General features: G+C 35.0%; 2 protein-coding genes across 2 annotated transcripts in view; one reads left to right on the top strand and one right to left on the bottom strand.

Annotated features, from left to right (window-relative positions):
- The window catches only part of fam163aa (family with sequence similarity 163 member Aa), a 34,147-nt gene extending 24,101 nt beyond the window's left edge, over window positions 1-10,046 (top strand). The window contains exons 2-4 of the mRNA XM_087241118.1: window positions 4,395-4,494; window positions 4,666-4,780; window positions 7,358-10,046. Coding sequence (XP_087097244.1) covers window positions 4,688-4,780; window positions 7,358-7,717 — 453 coding nt within the window. The 5' untranslated portion in view covers window positions 4,395-4,494; window positions 4,666-4,687 and the 3' untranslated portion in view covers window positions 7,718-10,046. The remainder of the gene's footprint in view (window positions 1-4,394; window positions 4,495-4,665; window positions 4,781-7,357) is intronic.
- skila (SKI-like proto-oncogene a) overlaps window positions 1-13,695 on the bottom strand; it is a 672,908-nt gene that overhangs the window by 203,265 nt on the left and 455,948 nt on the right. The window lies entirely within an intron of this gene.

The raw sequence follows: 13,695 nt of genomic DNA on the forward strand, positions 1-13,695 counted from the left end.
TGGAGCAGGTGTTTGTGTGAGGTGCATGACAGGATTTGTAATTCTTAGAGAGACAGGATTGTAATCTGTGTGAAAGTAAATGTTCTCCAGCAATCTATAAGGGTTAGATCGCTGGTGACCGTGACAATACCATTTTCAGACCAGAACTTGTTTTATAAGTACTACTTGCTGCGGTTCACCAGTAACTTACTTTAAATCATTAAAATCACTGTATTTAGATTTACAGCACCATTCATCTTGCTGTATATGTATTTACAGTATTGTGAATCTTTACTGTAAAATATAGTCATTTTCACAACTTTAAAGGTGCAGTAGATGATCAGCCAAATGCTAATCGGTTAGCAAATTAGCTTTGGACGGCAGGGGAGGGACTGTGCTTCAAAGCCTTGCCTCCTGAAATCGCGAACACGCGTACTGCGACATAACAGCAGACAACCCATTATCTCATGTCATTTGCCAGTTAGAAGTGTATGTAGTGGTTGGCCCGGCGGTGTGCAGGAATTTAACTTTTTACTAAACCACACTTACATGCTATTTCAGAGCGAATATTCAGAGTAGCATGGTGAACTATATCGGGAGCGCGTCACAGGCTGTCATTGTTCAGAAATGACCCAATGTAAATATAAAAGCAACTTTAGCACAGTAAAACTAAACTAAACATAAATCTACATTACCGATGCTGTAAAAGGGCATTATGCAACTGAAAATAGTCACATCAATCTTTCGCCGGAAGATTTCAGTGACTCAACAACACTTCCGTGCATATAACATTTATAACAACATCTGCATCAGCTCAGCGTAAAGCTAAAATAGTTTTAAAACAGAACATTACCTGTCTAACAGAAATACTTCAGCCATGGTGTCGCCCTTCCTTTAGTGTGCAAAAGTAGCTCCAATATTGATTCAGGAGTTTAAAAAGTTAAAAATTCAGCATTTGATTTTGCCGCGAATGTGACTGTCTCATGTGCACATGTCGTGAACATGCATCGCTCATCTAAGCGTGCACACTCTAATAGCGGATATGCGTAAACAGATGCGCAAAAGCCCAAATCTGCATTTGTTGACAGACAGTTGGAGATACTTATCAGAATTATAGGAGATGTCGGCCGTGACAATATTTTAGTTTTTTTAGTAACATTTACAATACCAAGTGACTGTGAAGAGATTTTCAATCAGCACAAAAAAAATATTTCTGAAAACAATCACCTACTGCACCTTTAAATATATACAGTAACATACGGCATAACTGTCCTACAGTAAAATACGCTTCATATTACAGTGAAATACTGTGTAATTTACAAAAATCATTTACAGTGTAATGAATAAGCACGAGTAGCTAATGCATAAGCATTAGTACATAATAAATATAAACTAGTAGATAATAAAAGCTAGTTCTTAATGGATAATAAATACAAAATAGCATAAGATAGACCCTTTCACAGATTAAATTAACAGTTAACATATGCTACAGCATTATATCAGTGTTCTCTGTGCCTAGTGGTGTCTTTTACTTTTCACTATGAATAATTGACTCTCCATTTACAAAACATCTCTCAAGGAACATGAGGACCCATTTTTAAAGCAGTTCAATATAATAGTTCTCCATTTTTTGGCTTTCGGTTTTATTTGTAATATGGTTTTGCAGTACAGTATGTATGGACAGAAGCATATCGAGTGAAAGGAGGAGAACGCGCTACATGTGAAAATGAATTAGACTGCACTAAAGTCAAGAATGGCAGTAAAAGGTCACTTAATCGTCTTTTACAAAAGCTGAATTTAGAGTAGCATAGGTTTTTGCATTAGTGATGAGCCGTTCAATTACTTTGACATTGATCTTTGAATCTTTTTGTAGCTAAATGTATTTTTTTTATCCCGTATGTTGTGATATTGGTCTTGTAGGACTGTTTTGTATGTTTTAACAGACTTTTTATGTTAATATAATATTAAAGATTTAATTTCAAGCAAGTGTTTATTTATTTAGCTGGTGCTCATAGATGCTCAGCATATGTATACTTTTGTGTGTGTGTGTGTGTGTGTGTGCTTGATAGGATATTTTATGCCTTCTTTATACTTGCCAAATTTTCTTCTTTTTTTTTTTTTAATTACACATTTTGGCCTTCCTCCGTTTTGTCCTAGATAATGGAAAATAGCTGCATTGGGCTGTAGCCAAGATGCACAGACTTTAAATTTTGGTATAGTATGCTGCAATGCCATGACTTTAGTACTGCCTGTATAACCACAAATTAACACAAAAGGAAATACTTGATTTAACAATCGAGCACTCTCCAGTCCTAATGCATCCTTGCAATTTAAAGCATTCTCAGTGTACTAACGGTGACCTCAGTGAGTCCATCAAGTGTTCATATTTGACCAAACATGTCCTATCAGGGGCTCATTGCTGTCAGTGTTGTCATGATGGAGGGGTTTGACCTCCAGCAGCCCAGCACAAGATCCCAGATCAGAGCTTTCTCAGAGCTGAACCGCTGGCTATACGAGCACAGGGGACAGAAACACTCCGCTTGGACACATTCCAGAGAGAATAGATGGCACATTGCTTTTAACAGCATTAGCATTCACCATTGCTGTATATAATTTAGTGCTCTTACTCTGAAAAAAATGGACAGGAAGAGGACGTGTCAGGGAGAACATCTCTAGTTTTTCATCTAGAGAAACTGCTTTCCATCGTGTCTGGGTTCTGTGAGCAGAGAAATATTATTTTACTAGTTCATTTAGTTTCAATTATAATTTCTGAGCCATTTGATAAGAATCTTTGTTGTAATCATGCCTCTTGGTTTGTCTTATGTTTCTGCATTGGTAATGTACATATACATATATAATGATATATACTAATTTTTATGTCAGGCTCCTATAACCATATAAAAGGCTTCTAAATGAATTTAATAAAAACGGTAACTATGGCTTAATAGCTCACAATTCTTTTCTTTTTTCTAACAAGTTTCTCACCATTCAGTATTTATCTTTGAAATGACTACTAACTAGCAAATATTGTAATACAAGATTACTTTGGTTCCTAGAACATTCTAGAAAAACTTGGGAAGGGTTAGTGTTTGTTTACCAATAAATCAACCTACAGGGAACATTCTTAATGGTTAAAAAACAACAACAACAACATTATATTACTACTTCATTACGTTTCAGTTGTAATTTCAGAGCCATTTTATAAAATGTGATGTAATGTATTGTAGTAATCTAACCTCTATGTTTCTGCATTGGTATAATGTTCTAATGTATACAAAATTTTATGTCAGGGCAGTCAGGCTCCTACCTAAGCCATACAGAAGGCAATTTCTGCCACTGTTTGAAATAAATAAAACTAATAACTATGACTTTTTATCTCACAATTATCTCCATTTCAGTTTTTATCTCTGAAATGACCCCCAAAAAAGGTTAGCGACCATTTTTCTTATAATTCTTTAACATACATACACACACACACTAAAATAAATGAACACACAACAATAACAAAAACATTTGCACACAACAAATAAAAATTATGAGAAAATAGTCACAAACAATGTTTGTTTCCCAGAACATTCCAGAAAAAAATTGTTTGTGTTTTTCGGAATGTTTCCTGTCGGTTCAGGAAGGGTTTCATTATGTAAATAGTTTAAATTGTTTCAAAAAGAAAAGGAAAAACTACTTAAAAACATTTGGGAAGGTTAGTTTTTGGTTGCAAATAAAACAAACCTACAGAGAACATTCTTGTTTAGTTAAAAAAAACAAAAACAAATGTGAACCAAACTGGAACCATATGGGAAAATTAGCGAATGTTCTGTGTTACATGGGTTACCCTAACATAATTTTTTGTTTCCTGGTTATTTTTAAAGAGCCAAAAATAACATTAGGGGAACAATCTCTTTGGGTTTTTAGATTTTGAATCCTCAGAATAATATTTTAATATTTATAATATTTTTATTTATTAAAATATTTATTTTTAAATATATTTTATGTTACAGGGTTGTTGTGATTATTAAATAACCATATACATATAGTTACATATACAGATTTTCTCTGATGCTCCCTTTTAGGTTATCATTTTGCAACAAATTTTGATTAAAAAAAAATAACTAACAGATTTTTTGTTCAGTAAATGTTTCTTAAATCATTTACATTTATTTTATAACATTCATAACCTGTTACTTTAGCTAAAAACAAACTTTTAGTTAAAACACTTATATATTATTATCTTACACATTTGTTTATGTCTGTGAAGCCATCTACACTACTGTATGCTGTGCTGATGTAATTATATCTTATATAATACTGCCTCCTTCTGGACACAGTGGCCATTGTTGTTAGAATTACTGAGAAAAAGAAATAATTTTAAATGTATTTTAGCATTCCCTTGACATGTTTCTCTCCTTTCTGTTTAGAAATTGTACTGTCAAGTGCCAGCAACCCATGAGCCGAGTGTTAGGAGAAACCACAGTTCAATCTCTCCATGTCCTGTCGTCCTCTCTGCTCTCTTCTAATGTAAGAAATCAGTTTTTCTACAAATAATCCAAATGTTTGTGCTGTTGTACCAGTTTTTTTTAAAGCTACAATGGTTTTTGATTGTTTTGCTGCTGTAAACAGTATCTGTCTCTTTTTAGATATGGAAATTAAGTTTCAATAGGACAATTGACTCGCTCTTTTGTTTGTCAGGGTTTGATGGAGATCTGGTCGGATGACAGCTGGAACTGTTGTCATAACCGGAGGAATTCTCGCAACAGTGATACTCCTTTGTATCATTGCAGTGCTTTGTTACTGTAGACTCCAGGTGAGCGCTACATATACATTTCACTGCTGGCCTTTTTATGCTGGATAGAAGACCATTGTTAAAGATCATTATGAATTGAATTGAAGACATATATTAGGATGCTGGTCTTAGTTGTAGTCATAATACAGCTAATTATATTTGGACTGGGAGAAAGAAACTACAGTAACACGGAATTAAAAAAAATCTAAAATGCTGTTGGAGCATTTCAATAACATTTATGGAAAAAGAAAGATCCGTTTAAAATTATGTATGACCTAGAACACAACACTTCAATAAATGTAAGACTTTTAAGGCTTGAACTTTTGATTTAAATTAATACTGTAAGATCTACTGTAACCTCAAGTTTAATAATGTTAAATACTTAAGCTCAAAAAAATAGTTTAAAGTTAACCTTTTAATCTGAGTGTTGTTTTTAGACTTGAGTTGTCTTTAGTCTTGAGATGCTGCAAAGGACACAATGCACAAGTGCAATGGTCAAATGCTTCCATCAAACATTTTTATGAAAAACAGTAGAATACCAGCAGTGATATACAAAAATGTGATTTAACTTGAAGATCCTTTAATGTTTTAGAAAGATTTTTAGCAGAAATCATGGTTTGATGATTAATAAAAGCAATGCTACCAGCACTTGAGAGTCCAACAAATTAATACCTGTGGCTCCATGTGTTACACTGAGATCTAATAAAGTGAAACCTCGATAAGTTGTTCTGAATGCATTTATTGGAGTTTGATGAGGCTGTAGATTTAAGACAATGATTTTGTACAACAAAAATGTTCAGTTTCTTGCACAGACCAATCAATTGCTTTATAAGACCCTAGTGCAGTATTGGGAGCCACTGTGAACAACCAAGACCAGTTGTTTCACTTCATTAGATCTCAGTGTAAAAGAAGGAGCCGCAGGTATTCATTTTTTGGACTTTCAAGTGCTGGTAGCATTGCATTTTATTAATATTGTTGTGAAGTATCCCTTATAGACTTTTTCCCTAATATAAGTGGCAACATGCTAATTCCTTACATCATTTTAAATTACACTAAAGCAATAAAAATAGTACGGGTGGAACGATGGCTCTGGTTCGAGTTCCAACTGTTTGCCTGTTCTTCCCATGTTTGCATGGGTTTCTTCCAGGTACCCCGGTTTCCCCCACAACCCAAAGACATACATTATATGTGAATTTAATAAACTAAATTGACAGTAGTGTATGTGAGATTGTACAGGTGTTTCCCAGTACTGGGTTGTGGCTGGAAGGACATGTGCAGGGTGAAACATATGCTGGAATAGTTGGAGGTTTATTCCATTGTGGTGACCTCTGATAAATTAGAGACTAAGCCGAAAAGAAAAAAAAATGAATAAATAGTAAAACATGACTGAATACATCATCTATTCTTTCCCTCCATGTCAAATTTGCAACTCTCTGATTAAACAATTAGCAATACATTAGGGCTGGGCGATCAATCGAAAAGTAATCAAAATCGACATTCAGAACCTATAATCGATCACATTTTTCCAGGATGATTTCTCAATTACTTAATTTACTGCGTGTGAAGTCACATGACCCCACTGAGGCTGATTTATACTTCTGTAGCCACTTTGCAGCCTCATCTGATCTCTGGTCATATAGGAAAATGGACCCATTCATGAGCCTTACTTTGCACTACATTTAGAGGTGATGTTGCTTATTTTCTACTTTTAAGATAAAGAAACATTGAAAATAATTTATTTTTAGGTTATTTTAGGCAGTGTGTGTTTTAATTTCAGCTGCTCAACACTGATGTTCAATAAATAATCATAGATAGTAGATAGTCTGTGTTTACTTCAATTATTTAAAAATTAAGTAATGCACCCTTCATTTAAAAAAATTTTCACTTGCAATATGTGAGCATATTTACTGTACAAAACTTAGTGAACTACGAGAGTAAAAAAATAAAAAATTATCATTCATTAATCGTCATCAAATTAAAATGTTCAATTAATCGAGATTTTGATTTTAGGCCATATCACCCAGCCCTACAATACATTTGCAGAAATAAAGGGATAGTTCTCCCAAAAATGAAAATTTTACTCTCACTTTACTCACCCTCAAGCGATTACAAACATTTGAGTTTCTGTCTTCTATTGAATACAAAAAAAGATATTGTGAAGAAAGCTGAAAACCATTGACATCCATAGCAGAAAAAACAATTATTATGGAAAGTCAGTGGTTACAGGTTTCAAGCTTTCTTCAGAATGCCTTCTTTTGTGTTCAACAGAGAAAAAAGAAACTCAAACAGGTTTTGGAACAAGTAAAGGGTGTGTAAATGTAATTGAACAACCCCTTTTAACACTTGCAGTATGATTTTGACTCAACTAAAAAAAGTGCAATCTTAAAGCAGACTTGATTTCATGCAATTCAAAAACAGCTAGTCTGAAAACCCATAGGGAAATACTGCATTCCATTTTTGCCTTCTCTACACTTCTTATCCCTAAAAATGAAACCATGACTCTTTTATTAATGTAGCCTGTTACTCAACAACTTGACGAAGATCTGTCTTGAAGCTCCATACTCTGATATAGTCTCTCCTAACCATCCTTCATCCTAGTATTACTGCTGTAAGAGGAATGAGTCAGAAGGGGAGGCGGGTTCGGTCGGAGATCCTCAACCACAGTTCGCCTGTAACGCATGCAGTGCTCCGGGAGTGGACGGGGCGGCCGTTACACCTCTGTCCCTACCTTACGACCCCGCTCAGCCACACAGCTACTGCCCCACATGCTCACCCTACTACCTCCGCAGCTCGGATGAGATGCGAAACGGCGGCGAGCGTCTGTCTTACATGCCCACTCACTATGAGAACCACGGCGCTACTGCCCTTGGTCTGGCCGCTATGTACGGCCCCGTGCTGAGCCATCGCAGTACACCCGACTTTTACACCAATACACGAGCCATCAGCACTGACGTCTGATCCTCTCAGACCAGGAGATGGACCCTGGGGACAGAGCTTCTTCTGTGGACAAGAGCACTTGGGGCCGTGCCATCTCCATAAGCCAAGACCTACAGGATGGCATGTTATTTTTACAGTACACTCGGGTCTACAGCCAGTCTTCCATCATCTTTTTTTATTTACAGTACCTACTGTTTACCTCTTCCTTTTGCACATATCTCTTTTCCTCTTCTGTGAGGGTGTGTGTGAAATGACAAAGTGTTTATTGGGGCTCCTGGCCTTTTGAAATATAGGAACTAAAGGTGGAAGAGTCAGGTAAATAGTATATGTTCAATTTAGAAAAGATGCTGTAAAAAATGCTGGGTTTCACACAAACGATTTGTGTTGGTACAACATGAAGGAATTAAGTTGACTTAATAGTTTTTACAAATTTAAGTGGACTGAACATGAAACAATTAATCCAGCAGGCACACATCATGAGACGCTAATATTAGGTTAGATTAAGATTATGACGTCAGGAGACCATCTAAGGACAACGTTATTTTGACATCTAATAACGACATCAAATTACGTTGATATTTTGTTGATTTTAGGTGGTGTTGGAAAATGATCAAATTCCAACGTCTGATAGAAGTCATAGTGGTAATGTCCCCACAAAGTCAAGGTGTGACATGATTAGACGTTCATATTTGGTTGATTTTAGGTTGGACATTGATGTCAGCCTGACATTGGGTTCTGACGTCAATCCGTTTTTTATTTCCAAACAAAATCCAACATCCCCACGACCTTGGGATAGAACATCAATAGGACATAACTATGATGTCCCGTGCCTGCAGGAAAGTTGTCTCCAAAAAACCATCAAGAATTTTATCGTTTCAGCTCATTTTTAGAAGAAACAGCAAGCTATTTTAAGTGTAGGAAATGGAGCAGATGAAGGAAGCTTTTTAGGCTCATCTCAAAAGTTTTTTTATGGTGACATAAAAGACAAACATTCCACACAAGTTTTAATAGCTTTAAATAAAGTATCTTTGTTGGAAAGAGCATGACTTTCAGCTTTATCTTAATATCCCTGATATGCTACATTTGTTTATGTTGAAACACCTATTTTAGGATGGGAAATTAACCAAAATGTGATCGTCTTCCTGTATGTCGGTGTGTTGGGAAAATGTCAAATGAATTACTGACGATGAATATATTGGTCAATTCATAGTTGAGTATTTGTCACATCATGTGAAATTCACAATGGCACAGAGTGAGATGTTTGATGAAATATATAGTATGATTGAGGTTGGAGTGATATATTGTTCATTCTCACGTATTTCTTTGTCCATATCCACCACATTATAATTATCAGCTTTTTAAGGTACACTGTAAAACCCAACAGTCAACTTTATCAATTGAAATGAGTGTAGTTAACTTAAAATTGACTGAAAGTTAATTCTACTCATTTGAAAAGAGTTTTGAACTCAGTGTTGAAGGTAATGAGTTAATTAAATACCTCATTACTTCAACTTAAATAGAGTAAGTTCACACTATTCATATAGATTAGTTTTTAACTCAAATGATTTGTAGCGATCGGTTTCCTTGACATTTTGAGTTGCCTTAACCTATCAGGTTTTACAGTACTCACTTGGTGTTCTCTTCATATTTTGGGTTTTACTGAGCTCAAATTGCTTTGTTTATTCAAATGGATTCACAGTAATCATTAGGGTTCGTTTTTGAACCTAAATAGTTTGTTGCAATCGGTTTCCTCAAATAATTTGAGTTACCTTAACTTTTTGGGTTTTACAGTGTAGCATTTCAGTGCAGTTGCTTTGTTGATTTCCAGTGTTGTATAATTGTCAAATTTATATGCAACATTTTTTGCTCTTCTTGAGCAAATGACTGGATAAATTGGAAAACATTCTCGTCCCTGTTTATGATACAACAATTTTCCCTTGTTTTTGCAAATGTGTTTATGTGAATGATTATATTTTCTCTCATATTTGTTTTAGTATCGATTGGTTTATGAATTGTGATGTCTATATTCACTCTTTGTTTGTAACTGGATCGCATTACTATACACAAGATGGCACTTCTATTTTACTTATGAAAACTTTTGGTGATTATGTAAAAAAATCTGGTGATTATGTAAAAAAATATCTGGAAGTATATCAGTCTATGGTTTAAAATATTGAAGAAAAAAAAAGAGTAGCCTATTGTCCACCTATTTCACAGAATGCTTTTGAATATAAATGAAGCATTTATAAATGCCTGTAGACTTTTATAAAATTGGTCAATTGTGATCAGAGTAATAAAAGCCATTTCACATCTATACGAATATCTGTATATAAAGATCAAATTATTTCAATGCTTGAAATGTTTCCTGTCAAGTCAAGTGTATCCGTTTCTGTATCTTGTAGCTGACTGCAAATGCTTCTGTCTCCTTTAAGTGTGTTTTTCCCTCCATATTCCTGTTGAAAACACACAAAAAATCCAGTTTAAACCAGCATGAATTCCACGTTGGTTCAAACTGGTTGACAAGCTAGACTGACCATATTGTTTGAAAACATGACCCACTGGCAGGTCATTTATGGGTTACATCAAATAAAACAAAGCTTTTTTGTAAAATGTAAACAGTAAATAAGTATTTTTAATCATTAAAACAATGAAATCAATTTTATTCTAAAAAATAATAATAAAAAGGTTTAGTTCTTTGATTAAAAGCTACCGTCAGTACATAGTTGACTCATGTCTCAATCTATCTCTAAATGTGCATTGCAGTGTGATTTTTCTATTTACATATTTAATCCACATCAGAATAATACTGTTAAATGGTTTTGTGATGTTAGCTTGAAAGACAGACAGTATAATGCTTTTAAATTCTTGAAATTACAGTAAAACAGCATATTTTGCAATATTACTCAATCACTTTCCTTCAGCCTAGTCCCTGATTTATCAGTGCTCATTTGGAATAACAATTTACAATGTTTGTTTTCTATTGTAAGACAGTTAAAAGGTAATTTATTTTATAATTGTTTTTTTATACATTATTAAACTGCTCAAGAGATAATCATTAATATTACTATTATAATTGTTATTAAGCTCAAACAATAGCATGTGGCATTATCCATAGGTTTGATTCTCATGTAAAGCATAAACTGCTTAAACATTGGTAAAGTTTTGGATGTTCTCAAACTATCTTTGAAATTGCTTTTTTTTAAACAACATGTACAGCTGTACTGTCTCTTTTGATCAATTTATTCCCTAAATTTTAAGGGATATATTCTATTGTCTGGCACTAAACTAAATGGTAATGTCCAATGCCACTGTTTAAGTCAGTCTCTCTTTGCAGCCTTTTCTTTCACTTTGACATTGAAGAGCACTGAAGACGTTTGACAGATCAGGGAGTGTCGAGCAGGGCTGGGACTGCATTCTCTCCATATAATGTGTTAAACTACTTGAAGGACCAGTTTAAGATCTTGTTAAACTAATAGCTGTTTCATGTATCTGATTTGCATTGTAGCTCAACAGATGTTAAAGAATTTCTCTCTCAGCATGATAAAGCTTTCCACTGACTCACTATGAGTTTTCAGCCATAACAAACAGCACACTTAACAAACAGACGTGAGAGCCACTCCCAGCCCTACAGAGCTTCACGTTTGTTTGTTTGTTTGTTTCACAGGATCATGACGAAACCTTAAGACTGAGGTGGCACCTCCTCCAATATAAGGACCTTTGAACACTTTTGATAACCTTTGCTGTTTGTCTTTATTGCTCTTTTCTCCTCCCTCTATTTAATTACTAATAACATCCACCTCTCCAACTTTTGAACACATTTCTCTTTCTCTTTATTGCTCTGTGTTAGCTTGGCTTTGTTCACATTAATGACCACACACTCTTAATAATAAAGGTGTCAGGTGGATAGTTCACCTAAAGCTTAAAATTCTGACATCATCTACTCTCCTTTTACATATTTTAAACCAGTTGGAGTTCATTTCTTCTGTTGAAAACACACACACACACTTACGGAAGAACTAACTCAGGAGACCTCGAGAACACAGATTGAGTCCTGTGAGAAATGAGATGCTGAGTTCTTCCCTGGTTCTTCGCATTTTTAAATGAAAATTTCTTTAAACATTACAGCATTCATACAACCATTTATTGTTTTTTCCCTTTTCAATATATATATGCTTTGTATAAAGACCTTATAAATATACATTGCATAATACAAATAAAAGTAATTTTAATAGGAATTTCAGCAAATAAACCCTCTTTAATGTGTTTATGCATTTAAAAAGATTTTCATGGTCATGTTTACTTCAACCGTCTCATTTAGGAAAACTCCTGAGACAAATAAGTTATATCTCTGAACTTTAATAATAACTCTTTATAAATGTGGTGCTTCCCACCTCCTTTATACAGCCGCAATGACTTCTGGGACTCCTCGAGCGAGTTTTGTGCTCAAGTCTGCATCGATGAGTCCTCGATATCAAGAACACATCCCAGAACATTCACGCGCCCTCAGTTCTTGAGTTTTGGAACTGAACTCTGGCAGTTATTGATGATATTACATGAGAAGGCAAGAACACTGAAGAACGCATATTGAGAAACAGCTAATGTTTACAGATTTCTTGAGGTTGAGTAGTAAGTAAATATTCATTTTTGGGGAACTGTGCCTTTAAGTTTTTATTGGTTCCTAAAATGTAATAATCTAAAGAACCATTTTCACCATATAAAGAACTTTTTGTTGAATGAAATGGATGTTGAAGGTTCTTCATAGAACCATCACTCCCACTAGAGAACCTTTATTTATAAGAGTGCAGATTAACTCTGTGTTTTATCAGCAGCAGGGTGGATTACTGTAATGAACTCCTCACTGGCCTTCCCAAAAAGACTGTCAGACAGTTGCAGCTCATCTAAAACGCTGCGGCCAGAATTCTGACCAGAACCAGAAAATCAGAGCACATCACACCTGTCCTCAGGTCTTTACACTGGCTTCCAGTTACACTGAGAATAGATTTTAGAGGATTATTACTTGTCTATAAATCACTAAAGGCCTAGGATCTCAATACATTACAGATATGCTCACTGAATACAAACCTAACAGATCACTCTAAACATTAGGATCAAGTAAATGAGAAATTCCAAGAGTTCTGTCAAAGCAGGGTGAATCTGCCTTCAGTTACTACACCCCTCGCTGCTGGAATCAGCTTCCAGAAATGATTTGATGTGCTCCAACATTAGGCACATTCAAATCAAGACTGAAAACACATCTGTTTAGCTGTGCCTTTACTGAATGAGCACTGTGCTGCGTCCTACAGATCGCACTATTATGCCTTTCTTTTCTTTCTTTTTTAAATTACTTTTATTATTTGTTTTCATTTTCTTATACTTGTATATTTTATTGCTGATTATGTAATGCACCTTGAATCTCCACTGTGTATGAAATTTGCTATATAAATAAACTTGCCTTGCCTTACATACAAAGAAGTAAAAAACATAAAAAAATACATCAATTCTGATGAATAATATCTGCACTATACCTCCCTGTAGCTGCGGTGAGATGATAAAAGCAGTTTTTTTTCACCGTCAATCCCGCTGAACATATAGCACAGTCAGATATAAGCAGCTTAAGGAGTGCAGGAATGTACTGGCACCTTCTTTTCCAGGGCAAACCACAGTGTTTTGTGTGAGCAGTGACCTACAGGATTACAGCAAGAATTTCAATTTCACAGTCTTTAGCCTCACAGGCAGGCTAGGAAACTCCTAATGTTGATGGTGAAAGCTCTTCTGGGAGATCTATCTGTCCTGGAACCAGCTTGTGTTGTTAATTGTTAACTTAGTTCTCCTAAAAGAAGCTTTTGAGATTGTGGTTGGTGAAATAACGCATGAGGAGCAATTGGAAGGCTATGAAGTTTTGATACCTGCTTTTTATGTAAGTGAGAAAACAATAAAAGGACAAAGGTGGACTGAAGTGAAACTCCTCCCTGAGTCAGGGCAGGGTTTGCATTACGGCA

Source organism: Danio rerio, chromosome 2, assembly GCF_052040795.2.
Source record: "Danio rerio strain M-AB ecotype USA chromosome 2, GRCz13ab, whole genome shotgun sequence".
NCBI classification, from domain to species: Eukaryota; Metazoa; Chordata; class Actinopteri; order Cypriniformes; family Danionidae; genus Danio; species Danio rerio.